Source organism: Myotis daubentonii, chromosome X (assembly GCF_963259705.1).
Source record: "Myotis daubentonii chromosome X, mMyoDau2.1, whole genome shotgun sequence".
Classification (NCBI taxonomy): Eukaryota; Metazoa; Chordata; class Mammalia; order Chiroptera; family Vespertilionidae; genus Myotis; species Myotis daubentonii.
In genome coordinates, this window is record NC_081861.1 from 136,629,556 (window position 1) to 136,649,975 (window position 20,420).

General features: G+C 42.7%; 2 protein-coding genes across 2 annotated transcripts in view; one reads left to right on the forward strand and one right to left on the reverse strand.

Annotated features, from left to right (window-relative positions):
- The first annotated feature begins 725 nt into the window (after window positions 1-725).
- The window catches only part of MID1 (midline 1), a 355,756-nt gene continuing 336,061 nt past the window's right edge, over window positions 726-20,420 (forward strand). Inside the window, exon 1 of the mRNA XM_059680037.1 lies at window positions 726-912. The gene's annotated coding sequence lies outside the window, so the exon portion shown is untranslated. The remainder of the gene's footprint in view (window positions 913-20,420) is intronic.
- On the reverse strand, window positions 19,523-20,210 carry LOC132224087 (procathepsin L-like). Its single transcript, XM_059679171.1, has 2 exons — window positions 19,924-20,210; window positions 19,523-19,742 (listed from the first exon to the last, which is right to left on the reverse strand). Exons 1-2 carry the CDS (start codon window positions 20,208-20,210, stop codon window positions 19,586-19,588), a joined length of 444 nt encoding a protein of 147 aa, XP_059535154.1. The 3' UTR covers window positions 19,523-19,585.

Here is a 20,420-nt window from a genome sequence, read left to right on the forward strand (position 1 = left end):
GTCGTTTAAAAATTTTTGCATATAATTATGCAAATCCACAAGTCTTAGCTTTTTTTCCTGAAACCATCAAATAACACTTTAGTATGTGGTCTCAGGAGGGTTATTACAGGGAATAAATAGATGCCATTATGTGTCATTTCGCCCATCAAAGAATACAGTAGCAATTATTGTGTTGTAAAAGGAGTAGACTCAAAATGATCACATTGCATTATCTACGAAAGGCCTGGGAAAGTTGAATAACTATTACTTACTTTGCTCAAATAAAGCATTTGAGCCTCAGTTGATAGAGGTTTGTTCACATTCTCTTCCTATCGCATGTTCTATTCACTTCTTTGAAAATAATTTCAAGACAAGTTACCCTGGTTTTAAAAAACATGAAAGACAAATGACAATATCCTATACTTTGGTTTTTCTCCCTACAATGCCTTCAGATAATAGAAGGTTGGTCACAGCCCATGATATAAAATACTAGCTGTTGACTCGCAGTTACACTAGAAAGGCCAATATTACAGACTGCCAGGATAAAGATGATTTTAATTAAATCGCACAAATCCCTTTGTACTGCGACCAAACCCTCTGCGGGCTGACTGACTCGGAGCCGTTCTGGCGTGTGGAGAGTTAAACAGGTTACTGGATTCCTAGTTAACTTCTTTCACCAGGAATGCGATTCATGTTTACCTATATAAGGAAACCTGTTCGGCTGACCTGAGTTTGGCGGATTTTTGCGCTGCCTGGGAGGCGTGTACGCACACAGCCTGGAGAGGGGGAGTGAGCCGAGCTGGACAGAGCAAGCTTCCTGAACGCCCCAGCCATTCAGCTGATCCGAGGCAGCCGGCTTGGACCTACAGGTTTGCTTTTTTCCAGATCACACTGAGGAACCAAAAGCCCGTCCCAGGAAAAATGGGGAAGCCGGTGAGTCTTACCGATCTCTCTCTCTTCTTCTGCTTAAGTGGCAGCCTCGCTGCTCTCACCCAGGAAGCAAAGGGGAGGCTGAGCTCAGCCTCCCACCCCATAGCTCCTTCCTGAACAAACACAATGCGTCGCAAATACCTCCAGACAACTTTTCTGCCTGCTTTGCACACCCAGAAGCCACAGGGGCAATGCTTTTCTTGCTTTAGACATTCCAGGGAGTGTTTTTCCTCACCCAGAGTTTCTAGACCATCACGATGAGCAAACTTTCTCATCGTTGTTGCACTCGAACACTGGGAATGAGCATCGGGGTGCTTTGTGAGAAGGCTGAGTCCCCAAGGAAGTCAGAGTAAATCTAAGTGGGGTTCTTTCCACCACAGGCAGTGTGAGGTTCTGCAGAAGTGCAATCTGTCACTGAAAAGGCGGTCTGAAGGGATCATTTTTCATTCACGCAGCAGCAAAATGCTTGCATCGTGCACATGCAATAAAGGACACCTTCTGAGACACTGAGGAAAGAGAGGAGCCGAGCTGGGCTCTTTGTTCCAGACACTGTGAAGCTCCCTCTTGCCTTTTGACAAGTAGCGTGTGTCTATTTATATATAAGGCGAGAACGATGAATAAAGGCTTTCTGTCAAAGGCATTGCAGTCCATGGATTTCAAATGCGGCTATATTCTATATGTATACAAAGATCTCAAGCTGAATGTAATTAAACGTGGATATGTGAAAGGGTGATGGGCTGGCGGGGGAATTTTAGTTATACTTGGGAACAGCCAGTTATGAGACCCCCAAGAAAAAAGAATAAAAAACTATTCTTACTGAGTTCTGAGGCACAGGTATAACTTTTGAAGAAAGTCTCTTTTGTAGTGATTTGGGAATCAGGTACAAAATTGTATTATTTTTATTTCTTATGGCAAGGTGGTTCATCACTGAGTTAGCTCGGATAAACGTTTTTGAATATTTGATGGCTCATCTATCAAAGAAATTGTGTTGTTTTCTGTCACACACACTGTGACTTAATCCTAGGGGTTTAGGAAGCAGGCTTCGGCTACCAGTTACAGCAAGTGGCATGAGGAACCGATTTTGAATTTCTCATATTAAGAAATTAATTTCTTAAATTGACCTCAAGAAAAGTAATACGCTCAAACCAGCAGATTTGAGAGACTGACACTTCTTGAAAAATTGCAGTCACAGCTCATTCCCTACTGAGGCTATAGATCGAATACAGGGAATGGCAACTGCTGATTCAGAACAACAAAAGCTGGGGCCAGTTTTATGCAGGGCCCTTGACTTGAAAAAGCAGAACTCTTCACAGTAACTCAGTTTAAGTGAGCCCTGCTCACCTCCATGAGAATGAAACCTAGAAAAGCAGTGCCTGTGACGCCGTAGCTGTTTTCATAAATAAAATTCTTAATAGCACAGAAGTAGCAGAACTGAGGAGACTGTTGTAAATGTTTGAAAGCTTGTTATCTCTTAGGTGCCGCTCAGAAAAACAGGAGTCTTGATATGGTGTTGCTCTCGGTGGGAATCAGTAACCCAGGAGACACAAAACACTATTTGAAAATATACGGTTAATAACAGATGTTTATACCGGGTTGTCTCACCCCGCCGAGGAGATGGCTTCCGGCCAAATCAACCAGCACGTCTGCCGGTTTTCCTGTGAGTTGATATGTACACGGTTATTATACACTAATTACATCAACAGCCAAGGGAATATATAACCAGAAAGACAGATAAGTCTCCTGGGGCGGGGAGGGCAGGGGGCTGAGCACAGGGTTCTTGGATCCCATGTTTAGAGGTCTGCTTGCCAGGGGCCTATGAATTATTGGAGATGACTGGGGTCCGGGCTCCAACATCCACTTAGTTTTGGCTTCTCAGCCTCTCATTTGGGGGCAATAATAGTGATTATTGTATTTAACACTTTGGCGTTAATAAAGTTCCAGGCGGATTTCTTCTTGGAGATGAAAGTTACTTCAGTGTCCGGACTAATCCTCCAATGACAGGCAGTTAGGACGCCGTGGTGTTGCATTAACCCTTCCAAGTCACTGGTACTGTGTGCCTGTAGGAAGGGTTTAACCATCTGCAGCTCCTCAGGCCTGGGAGACGTTAAAGGAGTGTCCAAGTTAAAGGAGGTTGAAAAATACTGGGGGGAAATAAAAAAGAGACACCAGTCTTTTCGGAGACTTCGTGTGCTGTTCATCTGCTAGCATCCTTTGGGAGTCCCCGCAAAAGGGTAGCATGTGAACTCTAGTTTGCTGCAAACTCCCCTGATGGCTGATCACCCCAAGGAGGGTTCTTTAAGACAAAGCTTCCCGGCAGTTGTCCACAAGCCCTGGTAAATCGCTGGGTTAGAGACGTGCCCAGATGTCTCTCCCTCTTGGCATCTAGGCCATTGAACTGTGCTTGGCCTGGGCTGCCCTCCCAAAGGTTCTCTCTGCACCGCATAGCTTCCCCAATTTGCCCCTATATTGTACAGATAGGATCAATTTCTCTATCTGTCATGATGTGTTGAAGCTGACACTCGAACAATCCAAGCCCAGAATATAGATCATGATGGCGAACCTATGACACACATGTCAGAGGTGACACATGAACTCATTTTTTTGGTTGATTTTTCTTTGTTAAATGGCATTTAAATATATAAAATAAATATCAAAAATATAAACCTTTGTTTTGCTATGGTTGCAAATATCAAAAAAATTTCTATATGTGACACGGTACCAGTTAAGTTAGGGTTTTTCAAAATGCTGACACGCCGAGCTCAAAAGGTTCACCATCACAGATATAGATCATGCAAGTTAAAATTCTTCTGTACTGTGCTTACCTGGGTCTTGGGGCTCAGTGTGAGAAAGAATACACGAATTTTTATTGTCAAAGGTCTCTGTATGTCATCTAGTTACCCTTTTAATTTTATAAAATTTTTAAAGAGTAAGTGTAAGTGTGTGTGTGTGTGTGTGTGTGTGTGTGTGTGTGTGTGTGTGTGTGTTGTCCTCTCCTTAAAGATCTCTTGATGAGTAGATGGCAAAGTGTTTTATTTCCTGGGATCCTTTGTAACATTAACGTCTCATTTATACTTCCCTTTCTCAAACTGCTATCGGGGTTTGTTTGGCTGGGATTCTCCCACCACCAGTGTGGCCTGGTCCAGAGGCAAGGACATAAAAGAACCGAGTTTCAAAAGTTATTTATTAAGTGTAAATTCTTTCCTTGGACACAGCACCAAATTTGTACACAGCATTTGTATCGCTGGTGAACTTTCTCTGGCTCTCTCTGCCTACCATTTGACATCAATTACCTTTTCAAAAACATTTGGCGTTATTAATTCCTGTTACATTCATTCAGCAAATATTTATTGAGTGCCTTTTGAAGTCCTGTGCTAAGTACTCTGGAGAAAAAGTGGGTATATAAGAGACAGATGAATTTAAACCAAATCTTCATGCAACCACAGCATTTCTGCAAAGAGAAATATCATTATTTGAATGATGTGCAGCGTATAAAGTCCATGCCTCAAACTTCCTCAGCCACTCACGTTTTGCTAGTCATTCTGAAGGACATTCTTTAAGTCAGACATTCACAACTGGTGAGCACAAAGCAGGTAGCACACAGGTCAAGAGGTTCATGCTTTCAGTGACCAGAGAGAGGATCTCCATGTCAGAACACATCAGGCAGATGCCAATGAACTTGGTATATTTCCACAAGAAAGACACCACCTTGCCCCCTGCAGATCATCAATAGTAACAGAGAGCTGGATGGTGCCCCTTTATATTTTGTTAATGTGATTTGCAACACCACACTTTCTTGGGTTTTCAGAGGTTCCTAGGGTCCCATGTGAAGAAGAAATATTTCCAGAGTCCTGGGGAACTCGAGTGCTCTTATACTCACTTTTAACCACTGGAAATTATTATTTTTTAAAAATATATATTTTTATTGATTTCAGAGGGGAAGGGAGAGGGGGAGAGAGAGATAGAAACATCCATGCAGAGAGAGAATCATGGATTGGCTGCCTCCCACACACGCCACACTGGGGATGGAGCCTGCAACCCGGGCATGTGCCCTGGGAATCGAACCGTGACCTCCGGGTTCATAGGTCGATGCTCAACCACTGAGCCACACCAGCTGGGCTAAACACTAACAATTATTAAGGTACAAGTTCCAGGGACAATTCTTATGACGCAGACAAGAGAAGCTGCTGTTACCTCTCAGGTTGTATATGTAAGGCTCAGAATTGGGGACTGCAAATTCAGAACTGGTGTGCGCCAGTTGGATTTTCCTAGGATCTAGGGCAGTGATGGCGAACCTTTTGAGCTCGGAGTGTCAGCATTTTGAAAAACCCTAACTTAACTCTGGTGCCATGTCACATATAGAAATGTTTTGATCTTTGCAACCACAGTAAAACAAAGACTTATATTTTTGATATTTATTTTATATATTTAAATGCCATTTAACCAAGAAAAATCAACCAAAAAAATGAGTTCGTGTGCCAACTCTGACACGTGTCATAGGTTCACCATCACTGATTCTAGGGCATTGGCAAAACCAATTTAAACTATATTTATATTTGAAGAAAGGTTAGCTGGCAAGGTGAGAGACAGGCCTAGGACTCCTAGTTCAATGTAAAAAGCACATTTCCATTTTTTAATTAATTGCTTGCAATCACATATAAGGGAATCTTCTGTGAGTGAACCTTTCCAATAAATTGAGTTACTTGATATATTCTTGCCAAGGGTTCCGTTAAATTTGTTTCAAGGAAAATAAAAGTGGCTAGCAGTGCTTTGTGGGTCATGGCCTTCTCAGATATGCTTGGTCCTTAATAACTGTATCTGCATAAAAGCATGGCTCTCAACTACAGGGTGGGGCGAAAGTAGGTTTACAGTTGTATGTAAAACACAGCGTTTATTCTTCTACTATTATTTATTCACATTGTATTATATTTCATACAGACAACTGTAAACCAACGTTAGCCACACCCTTGTTATGGGCCCATACGCTCACACTCACTCGTGAGTTGCTCTTCACTTGTCTAAACTTGAGACAGAAATGAAATTAAGCAGAACCACCTCAATTTGACAGTTGGAGTTTTCACACGTGACAGGAGTGGAATGTTGGTTAAAGAGCCTGAGCCAGGAAACGCTGCATTAGTTAGAGGTATTGTTCTGCCACAGAGGCCTTGGTTAGTTAAACCCAAATTATTTCCCCCCCTGAGTACCTAATTGTGCAGTTATTTAGATCTGTACTGACACACTCCTCATGTATTGCCGTGGGGAACAAAGTGGTATATAAACTACTAGCGAACAGATAACAAGTTTACTTGAACTGATATACTTGGCTTCACGTTAAGAAACAAAAGAATTGCAGTGTTTCCCAAGTTTTTCCAAAGCAGTGGACGGTGTGTTTAGCCAAGTCATCTTAAATTTCTCTGGGATTCAATTTCCTCATCTATCAATAGAGACATAAATACACAATTCATTGGACAGTTATGAGTATTGAAAACGGTCGTGTCTGTGAAAGCACCGAGCACAATGCTCAATCAATAAGTATTAGCTGGATTGAAATGGGTGGAAGTGGATTGAAATGGGTGGAAGTGGATTGAAATGGGTGGAAGTGGATTGGGCGTCTTGAGCAAACAAGAGGTCGGAGTAGAAGTGGACACTCACCAATGGCCCATGTGTAATTTTGCCCACTCAGTGATTTAAAAATTGGCTTTTCAGTGAAGCGTGATGTCGTTTCTAATGTCTTGTACCAGGTCCTCTTTGCTTGTTTTTGTTACCTGTTTGTCCCCTGTCTATTTGAGACCTGTGTTCTAAAGGCCTCTTCCTTCTCTAAAAGATCTGTGTTATTTCAAATGTTTCCCCTTTTAAGGTGTTCTTCTAAAACAAATCTATAATAATAAAAGTATAATATGCTAATTAGACTGGACATCCTTCTGGACGAAGCTGGGGCTGCGAGGGAAGCCGGTGCTGGCAGCCGGGGGAGGAAGGCCTACTCTTGCACGAATTTCGTGCACCGGGCCTCTAGTAGGTTTCATAAACAAAATAAAAAATACTCACTTTGTATTTATTCATTAGACAGCATGAAAGCTTTTCCAACAGCTGTGGTGGGAGGGCCTGAGCTAGTTACTAAATGTATTGATTAAAAACCCACTTGTGTTACAACTACAGCATTTTTCTGGTTTCAGTTCGTAATAATGGTTTCTCAGGTATCTTGAGGATGGACCTGTCTAAAGCTGTTATGCTCCATAAGGTGACCCTCGGGCCCCATTCTCTTCCCCCTACTCCCCACCTGCCATGTCCCACCCCAGTGAATGTGACATTCAATCTGATGTAGCTCCCGTCGTGTAGAGAGAATGTATGCGGTGGGCTGATGTGCCCTGATAGAGCTCATGCCTGGCTAAGGCAAGTGGGAAGCATATGTTACTGGTGTGATGAGGAAGCAGGGCAGCTGTCTTAGTCAACTCAGGCTGCTATAACAAAATACCATAGACTGAGTGGCTTCAATACTACAGTTCTGGAAGCTGGGAAGGTCAAGATTAAGGTGTGGACAGGTTCAGTGTCGGGTGAAAGCTCTCTGCCTTGCGGATAACCACCTTTTCTCACTGTGTTCCCGCATGGTGGAGAGGCAGCTCACTCTCTCTCACATCAATTGGTTGCCTCCTGAGCTTGCAACCAAGGTACATGCACTTGACCGGAATTGAACCTGCAATCCTTCAGTCTGCACGCCAACGCTCTGTCCACTGAGCTAAACCAGCTAGGGTGAAAATGCACACGTTTTGAGCCTGAATGACTTGGTGTGGGTTCAAGTCTTAGCTTACTCATTTACTAGCTATGTGATGCTAAGTTTCTCTGACTCTCAGATTTCCCATCTTTAAACGTGAGACCATAAAGACCCATCTCCAAGGGTTGTTCAGACCATCAAAATAGCTTCATGATATGGTCAAAGGCCCTACACACATGAGTTACTATTTACTCCACAAATTCACCACCAGTGAAGCCTGGAGGAGGAATGGCTGTTCTCAATAACTTACTGGGGTGTGAGGTGGTGTGTGAGAATCTTGACAGCGGAGATTTCAGCACTCTGTAAGTTTACCTAAGTGAAGTTTTCTCCTTGTTGATAGTGTACGGGACAGCTATTAACTTCAGTTGTCTGGTGAATTTCTTCTATTTCATTCCATCCCCCTCTCCTCTTTTTCCTCAACCTGGATTAAGGAATCCCATATAGCAGTGGTCGGCAAACTGCAGCTCGCGAGCCACATGCGGCTCTTTGGCCCCTTGAGTGTGGCTCTTCCACAAAATACCACGTGCGGGCGCGCACGTACAGTGTGAAGTTGACTTAAAGTTTTTTTAAGGAAAGTTGATTTAAGTGAATTTTAGGGAACGTTGTGGAGGGAAAGAAGATGTGGTGTCAAGGATGGAGAAAGGTATGTGGAGATGGTTTGGACATAGAGAGGATGAATGAAAGGAGATGGACGAAACAAGTATACAAGACGAGTGTGGATGGGAGAGTTGGAAGGGGTCGACCTCAGCGAACGTCCCTCCATCAGATTGAGGACATTTTTAGCAAAGGCCAGCTTAGAAGTCCCCTAATGAAGTTAATCACAATGTACCTACCTATATAGTTTAAGTTTAAAAAATTTGGCTCTCAAAAGACATTTCAACTGTTGTACTGTTGATATTTGGCTCTGGTGACTAATGAGTTTGCCGACCACTGCCATATAGGACTAAGCTACATTGCTTTTCTTAGCTGAGATCCTTTATCACTTGTAAGAGGCCTATAGGATTGAGGAAAATGGAACCTGAGAGTCTGCACTGACAGATGAGCACACTTGAACTTCACGCTCCCTGTAGACTTCGGGTGAAGGTTTTACCATTCGACTTTTCTAGCATCAATTTCGTGAGAATTGTGGATGACGTGTGCTTCCCCTGCCCTTCAGTGACCTCAGCAAATTCCTTTCTGATTTCCAAAGATTCTCTCATGAAAGGGAGCCATTAGGCAGTGAGAGCTGCAGCCACGGGGTTAGGAAAACCTGGGCCTAGGCGGGGGGGGGGGGGGGGGGGGGCTTGCGCCCTGTGGAATCCAGGTGTTAGCTTCCCTCTGCAGGTGTTCTGGTTGCAGGATGCAGGTCACTACCCCAATTCCTCTGTTGCCTTCTTCGGTTTCTTTCCCTTTGTTCTTGACACACACTGTTAAGTCTCTTCATTTTAGAGCCGCACTTATCTCTCTCTGAATTATCAAGAATATTACGTTTGTAAAAAGCCCCTTCAGTTCTTTTTCCCCCCAAGAAACATTTCATATATAAAAGTGTGTGGGAGACGGTGGGGGGCATAGCATTTTCTCACCTCCCGGGCGTCATGTTCGGGGGGAAGATTGTGAAACGTTTGTATGAACTTGCAGATAACTCGGCTGCACTTGGGCCTCCATCTGGAAAGCTGAGCTTTTACTACATACAGCCAGCCTGGGATTTGGGTGTGTGGGAGAAGTGGGGAAGGAAGTGGAATGAAAGCTGTTATCTGAAATAGAGGTTCCAGGCATGGAAAGAGCTTCTTCTTTCTACTGCCTTTCCTCTGCCTTCATCATTTTTTTCTCTACATGGTCCACTTTGGTGCAAATCATTTCAAGATAGAAGAGGAGCTGAAAAAGGCAATCCTAAATCTGAATTGTATCTTCCAGAGGGGCGGCCACTTCGCTTCATAAAGACCCATTTGGCTTTAGTTTTGCTAAGTTCAAAGCAGGAGCATTCCATAGGACCATGGTCGGCAAACTGCGGCTCGCGAGCCACATGCAGCTCTTTGGCCCCTTCAGTGTGGCTCTTCCTAAGCCTTAAGAGTACCCTCATTAAGTTAATCACAATGTACCTACCTATATAGTTTAAGTTTAAAAAATGTGGCTCTCAAAAGAAATTTCAATCGTTGTCCTGTTGATATTTGGCTCTGTTGGCTAATGAGTTTGCCCACCACTGCTGAGAGGACCTTGCGATTAGCATGTGCAGTAGTAATGGCTCCCACTCTGGATGTTTGAGGAATCACAATGCAATACAAGGAAGCCAGAGCTAGACAGTGTCATACCAGAGAAAGAGTTCACTTCGCCCATGAATGCAGTTACCTGCCATTAAATCATTTGCCCACAGGTCAAAGATAATAGAGGAACCTGGTAGAATGAGCCAGAGTGAAGATCGCTCTAAAGAGAAAACACATCAAACGTTACAATGAATGAAAAATGGTGAGAACTTCTGTTTCCAGGCCCCCCAATAAAGCTCTTGCAAAGATAAAGATGTGAGCTTTATCCACCATCAGGCCTTCTGGTCTGTTTATCCTGTTCAGAAAGACTGGGATCGGGAGGAGTCAGGCCTCTGCCAACAGATTGTAGGTCATAAATTAGTTAATAAAATATGTCCCGTGTTATCTCTAAAACAGCTTATTTTATATATACTTGTCCGTTTGATTTACTTGTTTCTTTGCTTACTCAAGGCTGTATTTTGGTAGCATAAGTCAATATATGAGTTTTAGATTATCCAAAGTTTATTTATAAATGACCTGCCTTCTGTGGGGAAAATAAAAGTGGGGGATGTGTGTGTGTGTGTGTGTGTGTGTGTGTGTCTTATATATAATTTATTGCTGTTGATCAGGAATCTCAAAGTTAACTTTAGCTCTAAATATATAATACGAGTGATTCCAATGAAATGTGTATATTGTTATATGCCAAAATATATTGATTTTTTAGTTTAAAATTAATTTTTATTTCTGCTTCCTAGACCTTTTCAGGGCTTATATAGTTCAAGTAGAATATTTCCATGTATTATTACATCTACTGCTTGTTGACTAGAGTCATTATCGATAGTAAAGCAACACTATATGTATCTATGTACATTTACCTGTATATTACATATATAGAAATGTATGTGCCCATTAGAAAGTTTCTCTCTCTTAAGGACAATAAGTTGTAGCCATTGTTTACTGATTTTTTTCAAATTCAGATGAAAGAATAAGAAAAGAAAATGTCACAGTACTTTAAAGACGAAGTATAATGATTTTGAAGGTAAGTGGAAGTCAAAAAGGTAAGGGAGAAAGGAAAAGAAAAGAGAAAAGAAAAAAATAGAGAAGCAGGATATGTTAGAGGAAGTGAGGTCCCAAAGCCGGAAAAATCTATTCACTGCTCCCCAGCCAAGCACAACCCCCATAACTAAACAAAAGCTCAGCTCAGCAGACAAACAGGTGGAGAACTAAGGGATCAAGAAAAGAAGCAGCAGCCACAAATTGCTAGGAAATATTGGAGACTAGATAGGGGGAAGGAGGGAGAAGAGGAAAGAAGGAGGAGAAGAAGGGAAGAATGGAAGGGGAAGAGAGGGAGAGACAGAGAGAGATAGAGAGAGGGAGAGAGAGAGGGAGAGAAAGAAAAAGATGACACAAAAGAAAGGATAAGAATGAATGAAACTTCAGGGTAAAGGCTTGCAAACTTAAAGCAAATGAACAAAAAGGGAAATACAGAAGAAAGTAAGAAATGAGGTTACACTAAAAAATCAAGAAAGCCCTATCTGGTTTGGCTCAGTGGATAGAGCGTCGGCCTGTGGACTGAAGGGTCCCAAGTTTGATTCCAGTCAAGGACACATGCCTGGGTTGCGGGCTCGATCTCCAGTGTGGGGCGTGCAGCAGGCAGCCAATCCATGATTCTCTCTCATCATTGATGTTTCCATCTCTCTCTCCCTCTTCCTTCCTCTCTGAAATCAATAAAAATATATTTTTAAAAAATCAAGAAATATGAAATGAGACAAAAGTGGTCATTGTTCTTGAGTTGGTGGCTGGCTGAGAAGACACTGTTCCCTGGGGGTCATGAGGAAAGGAGGATTAGGCAGCACTGAAATGAAGGTGGGCACGTGGAAGAGAGCCAGGAGAGAGCAAACATAAGGGGAAGGCTGCATGGCTAGCCCTCAGGAGAAGACGGCCAGCCAAGCAGTGGGTTCCAGAGAATGGCTGCCTAGTCATGTCCTGATGGGGTTCATCCCAGTGAAACTGGCCCCTGAAGGTGGCAGCGCTTGTCTAATCCGTAATGAGCTTTATCTGCAGCAGTAGTGTGAATGCCATGTGCTTTGGAAATGCCCCTGCTGGGAAAGGCCTCAGCTATGCGGTGCAGAGGAGCTTGGCTATTCCTGACTGAGTAAGCAGCGCTTCTAGGGCTGTGACCAATAGCTTGGTGGCCTAAAGAGTTAATCTTCCAAATGTCTTCCAGACTCCCAGGAGTTATTTCTTTGGCCAGCAGTACCTCACTTCATATTTATTAAATGCTTTGAATTTCTGAAGAGGAGAGGGAGGGAGAGGCTGCAGTGCACGAACTCATTTCCACTGCTGAGCTTTGCCCAAGGACCCAGGGCTTGACTCGGGAACGGCCGGGCTGAGAGCCTGCCCGCGAAATTCCAAACCCAATCTCTTGTGGGTTTAGACTTGCTCATTTATTTTGACTGTGATTTTGCTCTTAATAACTTATGTTTGGAATTCAGCAACCCAAGGAATTGGTTTTATGGCAATTTCGAATCTTCTACTCAATCGCCCATTTCAAGGCCCATTTCAGGAAACAAGTGTGACGCAGCGTGTTCACAGTGAATTATTCATTCTTACCTGCAGCAGGAATGAGACCAAGAGTGGTCGAGGAACACTCCCCAGTTGTTGACTCAAAGTGCCGCGGCTGCATTTACAACTCCAGTGGGCAATTCTGAAGATGGCAAACTTTACTTTGATACAGTGCCATAGCACCTCCATTAGTGCCCTGGTTAGAATGCAAACATCTGCTCGCTTTTATTGCCCATGTGTTGCTTAAAATGGTCTGTTTCTTATGACATAAATCACTGGAGTCAACGGACTATTTTTAAAGACTTTTTTAGTGTTTCCCTGAAACGATCACTCTTTACAATTGTTTCATCGATAATTGGCCCTTTAGGTACACACCAATGGCCAAGTTCATTTTTTTCTGCTTTGGTGACCTTGCTCAAGGATGACATTATGACTCAAGTCCCCTTGCCTGCTGCGGAGTTTGTTGTCTTTGGGGCTGTGGGAAATGTAGCTCCATGTTAGCACATTTCCATTTACTGAACATGGGGCAGGTGACCTGCTGGTTATGGCTCCTTGACCGTAGCTTTGTGGTTTGCCTCATGCAGTTTGCTCTGCAGAGGTGCACTGTTTCCTTCCCTACATATTTCTCTTACCCTGGCACAGCGGTTCTCAACCTGTGGGTCGCGACCCCTTTGGCGGTCGAACTACCCTTTCACAGGGGTCGCCTAAGACCATGCGGCATATCAGATATTTACATGATGATTCCTAACAGTAGCAACATGACAGTTATGAAGTAGCAACGAAAATAATTTCATGGTTGAGTCACAACATGAGGAGCTGTATTTAAAGGGCCAGAAGGTTGAGAACCACTGCCCTGGCAAGTGCAATCTATGTGCCCTCCAGGCTGTATGCATGCCCATGCAGATAAGCGCAGGGCAGCAAGGATTATCACTTTAATTCCAAGACACTGGCTGTATTTCAGAGCCTCTTGGTGGGCAAGTTTATCTTACTTTTACAGCTCTAAGGGTCTGAAGCCATTGGTACTGCTCAAGAAAATGAGAGCCACAAAACACAGGCTCTACCTCTGGGAAAAACAAACCCATCAATTATGATCCCAGATATGAGAAAAGATGGGCAAAAGGCATGATGAAGAGTGGAATGGTCCTTTTTAGCCCGCTGATTAGAAAGGCTTGGGAGGACATGGCTATACATACTATGTCCTCTCACTTGTAGACTGTTACCATATAGGCCAGTGATGGCGAACCTTTTGAGCTCAGAGTGTCAGCATTTTGAAAAACCCTAACTTAACTCTGGTGCCGTGTCACATACAGAAATTTTTTGATCTTTGCAACCATAATAAAACAAAGACTTACATTTTGATATTTATTTTATAGATTTAAATGCCATTTAACAAAGAAAAATGAACCAAAAAAAAATGAGTTCGCCATCACTGATCTAGGCCGTCCGGAAGGGGACTCTCATAATATTCCATAAATGATGGCTCTTACTCAGATCCTAGGATTGCATGGAGGTAGGAGGCTTCCATGGAATTCCCAAGGGAAGAATTTTGGAAGATGATAATTTGGGGATTATGAGGATTCCTGAAACTTGCCAAAAAATTAAGACAAGGACTAAATGAGAACTCCGAGAGACCAGACAAAACAAATGTGGAAATGTTAGGCGATAATGATTTCTTCCCACATAACATCTATTTGTTTCTTACTCTCTCTGTGTTCCAAATAAGGAAATGAGCGTGCACCAAAGGGAAGCAATTATGGGGGTGAGGGCAGCACATGCAGTGCCTCATGACTGGGAAGAGAAAAATATGGGATGGAGAAATTTGAGAACATTGCATGGAGTAACAGCTACAATGTAGTGTTTAAAAAAAGAATGCAGTGTTCTCTATGTCACAAATGGAGAGAATGTGAGTAAGGGAGATAAATTACGGTTCAAATTCATTTCATTTCATTAGTTGAAAAGAGTAGATGAATGGTCCTGGAACTTTTTCTATATAGTCTCTCTCTCTCTCTCTCTCTCTCTCTCTCTCTCTCTCTCTCTCTCTCTCACACACACACACACACACACACACATGCATATGCTCACATGATATTAATTGTTCCCCCATAAAATAAACCCAAATAAAACGTGCGCACACGTGCGTGTGTGTGTGTGGGGGGGCGGTATTGCTTTTCATCCCAGCTAAGGAAAGATGTAGAAAAGAACTCAGTTTGATTTCACAACCCTCCGTTTTCCACAGCCACCATCACTAGCTGTTTAATGATTTTTAAGGAAGGACAAATGGTATAGGCATTAGGAGAACAAACTTTTGAGCTATGCAAACCTAAATTAGAATTTCTGCCTTGCCACTCGCCAGCTGGATTTTCTGCTCTTAACACTTAAGTCCCCAACCTTCATTTCTTTTCCCACACGCCTGCCAGAGGCCTTGGATAAGACTGAATTAGAAGATGTATGCGGAATATTCTGCACAGAGTATGTGCTCAACAAATGCTGGCCAGTATCATTCCTTGCGAGTGGTGGTCTAATATTTGATAAACATGTGAGCTACGGAACTGTCACTCTGAAGGACAAATCATACAAAACACAGTGCCTTTGGGGAAGAAGGTCCCCACTAAAAAGCTTTTGAATTTGTTGCTTAATCCTGCTTTTACTCCAAATCACTCAGAATTGTTTAGACTTCCTTCGGAGGTCTGTGGACTTAGGCAGGACTTAGGATCTCTTTGTTAACAGCATGTCGAGACAGCGACCTGCCAGAGTTGAAGGTGGACATTCATTCCCTATCACCCTGTCCACTCATTTTGCAATGGACAGCTTTCCTAGTATACCTTAAAGAATCTTTCTGAGACTAGATCGCCCTAAAGCTTCGCATAGAAAACATTGCTCAAATCAATTTGAACGAATGCTACTAAAATATTCAGCAATTGTAACGTATGGTGGCTCAAAACTAGCTTTTCAGAATTCTGCCTGGAGACAGATTCTCTGTGAAATGCTTGAACAAATTAAGTACAAAGTTAAAATTTGTTTGGGAGATGGTGTTTTATCCAGACTGGTTTTGTATTTCTTCTTGGATCAGAAACATGTCAGTCCTTTTAAAAATGCACATGTCCTGAAGACACGTTTCAAGAGGGCAGAAACCCTACTCGACAACAAAGTTCTATTTCTATAAATATGCAAAAATAGCAGCGATACTGAATGAAAGAAATGAACATCTGCTGCCATCTCTTCCTGTCACTCTCAAGGACATGTTCTCTTTTTTGGTGTGTGTGTGGAAGGAAATGTTCTTTTTTTAAAATATATTTTATTGATTTTTTACAGAGAGGAAGAGAGAGGGATAGTTAGAAACATCAATGAGAGAGAAACATCTATCAGCTGCCTCCTGCACACCCCCTACTGGGGATGTGCTCGCAACCAAGGTACATGCCCTTGACCGGAATCGAACCTGGGACCCTTCAGTCCGCAGGCTGACGCTCTATCCACTGAGCCAAACCAGCTAGGGCAGGAAATGTTCTTTTGATGGAAAAGAAAACCAAGTGGAAGTCATCCTGAGATTATTAATAATTGTAAGTTTTTCAAAGTATTTCATTGCTGAAGTCTACTTACCAGAAACACTTCATTTTACATATCCTCCTCTTAGATTCCGAGGCACAGATGAATGATTTATTTGCTTGTTTTCCTGAAAGGTAGATTACAAAACTATTCCTCTGCCGTGTCTTATAACAAAGACCACTGAGGACAGCACTTACGATTTCCTGTCCTCCAAATGAGCTATTTGAAGATTAAAGAGCACAGATCTTCCTTGTAAGATAACTTAGATCCTTGAGTAAAGATTTTTTACCTTCAAACACACCTGATCCTTGAAGAGTGCTTATTTGTCATCACACAATGCTGTGCAGTTGTCAGTTATTCTCAGTCTTACAGCATAACCAACAAGGCAGGAAAACCTAAGGGCTCCACATCAAAGGGCTTGAGACAGCCCTATCTTAACGCTACACTTTGGATCCTCTGGTGAGACCATAATTTGTTTTTTTTTACTAGAAAAATTGTGGTAGAAACAGAAGCTCGTCTTGCTAGCTCAGCTGGCCGGATACCCATTGTCTCCTTTCTCCTTTATTGTGCCACGAGGGCCGCTTCTGAAAGAAGGTACCATTGTCATAGCTACCTTTGTTGAGCCACAGCTCTCCAGTTCCAGTGTGTCGGTAGTGATGTTTGTTAAACAGTCTTCACAGTGGCACATATGAAATTAGTTTTTCCCACATGCACATGGGAGTAGTGGTCATAGTAAAATTATTTGGAGTCTATACAGTAGCATCAAAGATGCAATTTAGTGGTTGTTATTGTTCACTTTCATTCAATAACTTTTATGAACTTACTGTGTTCGGGGAAAGCTGCTGGGTACTTAAGGATAGTCAGAATATTGCCCAGAATTCAGCATCTCGTGCAACCTTAACATGCACAGTTTAAGAGCGGACGAGGCAAGTATAATATAAAACACAAGCCATTCGCTTGTTCAACCACCATTTATTAGGTACCTCTTTATTAGCCTATGGAGACACACGTCTCCTGCCCTCAAGGAAATTACAGTTTGATAAAGAATTTTAAATAGGTGCTAAGTAGAAGCACAAACTCAACATTTTCATTAGAAACATAACTTAAATATAGCAAGTGCGAAGAAAGCTATGATCTGCTGAATGTCAGAAATAACAACTCTGGCTGATGCTTATATCAATATTGACCTCAGAAAGACTGTGTAATTGACAGAAAAGGACTGAACCCGTTTGGTGGGCTGCTCTTTTGCAACTTATTTGCGAGCTTGGGTTTCCATGGCCATGATCTACCTGAAATAGTTCTGAAGAGGTTGAGGACATTGCTCAAGCTTGAGTGAGCTTCAGAATCTCCGGGTAAGAGATAGCGAGGAAGCAGATGGCTGGGTCCACCTGCACGGATTCGGATTCTCCTGGTCTCGGGCCTGGGAGTCTGCATTTCTAACAAGTGTTGCCGGTGCTGCTGCTGCTGGGCCGCAGAGCCTATTGGGAGTAGAAGCGTTTTCAGATGCGGACGCCCTGTTACAGTGCCTCTGAGATTCTGAGGAGAGAGTGAAAGGGGCTGGGAAGTCCATTGCCAGGAGACTGAAAAGCAATTGACCAGGCCCATGGTTGGCAAACCGCGGCTCGCGAGCCACATGCGGCTCTTTGGCCCCTTGAGTGTGGCTCTTCCTAAGCCTTAGGAGTTCCCTAATGAAGAGAATAACAATGTACCTACCTATATAGTTGAAGTTTAACAAATGTGGCTCTCCAAAGAAATTTCAATCGTTGTACTGTTGCTATTTGGCTCTGTTGGCTAATGAGTTTGCCGACCACTGGCCCAGGCTAATGTAGAATTGCAATCAGTTCTTCTTGGGGCTGTTGAGGACCTCAGAACTTGTCTGGTAAGGCTTTCGATTTGAGGCGATGTAACTTATCAAAACTGGTTCAACCCTCCTTAGTCAGTATAATCAACTTGTCAACAATACAGGTGCACAGCCCCTGGAGGCCTGATGAAAAGGGTTTGTTTGCTGTCCTCGCAGAGCTTTGGAGTTTCTGGTTCCCATACACACCCGGGAGAATTATTAAACATTGTTTGCATGTTTGCACTTTGCTGTCCCTGATCACTTGCCAGTGCCATAAGGCCGTTCAAGTTATGAGCGGAGAAGCCACACAGAACCCACGGAGGGAAGCTGTGGCACAGGACAGATGATTGGATGTGAGCTCAGAACGTCCCTAAGAGTCAAGTAAATGATGTCCCTTCTTTTGTGATGAGAAACACCCTGTCTTTCTCTGTTTCCATCTGTAATTTTACCGGTGCCGTGTGAGAGGATGAGAGCATCAACTGGTGAGCCAGAAGAAGTGATTTCTTGTGTTGGCTTAGTCCTCACTGACCATGATGGGACTTGTCACCCTTTGTGGTCAGTTAAGGTCCCTAGTCTGGAGCTCCCGGTCTTGTCAAATGAAAATGTGTGGTGGCAGGAAAATGTTAAAGGGCCTTTACCGTGGCATCATTCAGTATCAGGTGTTTTTGTGATCATGTTAAAAATGCTTATTTTGAAATATGCCCGAAGGGCATCTTAAAAAGTTATACTTATGAAATTACCAGGTAGCCCAGCAACTGCACTCTTGGACATTTCTCCCAGAGAAATGAAATAGTCACACAAATACCTGTACATAAACATTCATAAAAGCTTCCTTCATGTTAGCCTGAACCTAGAAAGAACACAAATGTCCTTCAATGCATAGAGGGTTAAACAAGCTGTGGTACGTCCATACCATGCAATAAAAAGGAATGAATTATTGATACATTCACCAAACTGGGGGAATCTCCAGGGAATTATTCTGAGTCAAGCAAGCCCATTCCTAAAGGTTATATGCTGTATGATTCCATTTATGTAAAATTCTTGAAATAATAACATTTTAGAAATAAAGAATAGATTAGTGGTTGCCAGGGTTAGAGGTGGGGAGAAAGGAGGGAGGTGGATGTAGTTATGAAAGGATAACACAAGGAATCCTAGTGGTGATGGAACTCCTATCTTCATCCTGGTGGTATATAGACAAATCTGCATATGTGACAAATTTGCATAGAGCTAAATATATATCTGCACACACCAATACAAGTAAAACTGGGGAAATCTAAATAGCTCAGTAGATTATATTAATGTCTACTTTCTGCTTGTGATATTATGCTCTGGTTTTGCAACTGTAACCATAGAGGGAAATTAAGCAAAGGGTACAAGGGGTTTCTTTGTGTTGCTTACAACTGCATGTGACTTTACAATTATTACAATAAAAATTTCAATGAAAAGGGTTTTTTTTAAGAAATATAGAACTTTGTTTTTTAAAATAATAAAAATTAAGTTTTATGTTAATAGGTAAAAATGTATACATTCTTATAAAAGAAGTGGTAACATTTTACCCATGTGAAACATCACAGAATTCAAATCACAGCTTGGATCTTCAAGATTCAAGTGCTGTATCCCATTAAGTACAATGTGGTCAGTTTTAAGATTAAAATTCCTCCTCTGGAAATCCTGTTCTCAATCAAGACTTTCTTTATCAGCATCAGCGCACACAGTAGGACAGCTGGCCACGGTGGCGGTTCCCTAGTGGTTGTTCCGGTCGTTGGCCATCTTTATGTAGCCATTCTTGCCCCTAGCTTTCCCCCAGCTGTTCTTGACAATTCCATATTTATTGTTACTTGATTCTTCTCCTTCAAAGCCATAGCCAACCACCAGAATGCCATGATCTAGATCAGCGGTTCTCAACCTGTGGGTCGCGACCCCTGAAAATCCATCCTGCATATCAGATATTTACATGACGATTCATAACAGTAGCAACATTACAGTTATGAAGTAGCAACAAAAATAATTTTATGGTTGGGGTCACCACAACATGAGGAACTGTATTAAAGGGTCGCGGCATTAGGAAGGTTGAGAACCACTGATCTAGATCCACACTGCTGCAGTGCCACTCATGATAAATGCCATCTTCATAGAACCGGAAGCTAAGATGGCTTGCATCTATAGCACCAGAGATGGGTCCCACGGTTGCCACTGCCTTCATGAGGGCACTCTCCTGCTCAGGGATGTCCATGAAGCCAGTGTCATTGGCAACAGAATCCTCGGGCCTGTATCTGCAGGGTCCAACCTTTGCATGATATGGACAGGACTCCTCTGAGTCCAGGCCTCCATTGGACTTGCTAGTAACATACTGGAAGGCATTATCCATTAGACCACCATTGCAGCCCTCATTGCCTTGCCCTGAGAGCAGTCCACATGGTTCTGCTCACTCAATGAGATTTACCCCTATTCTGTAAAACTAGTTTGGAATTCTCTGCTATTCTTTAAACAGCCTCTAATTCTGAAAAAATGTTTGCTTTCTATCCTGCTTGAATAATGAGGGAGATAAACTTAGCTGTCTGACCTTGTAGGCCAGAGA

Coding starts and splice junctions, on each gene's coding strand:
- LOC132224087 (XM_059679171.1), bottom strand. CDS start 20,210: ATGGATAATGCCTTCCAGTATGTTACTAGCAAGTCCAATGGAGGCCTG. Junction 19,743..19,923: donor AGCAGTGTGGATCTAGATCA/GTGGTTCTCAAC, acceptor CCACAGGTTGAG/AACCGCTGATCTAGATCATG.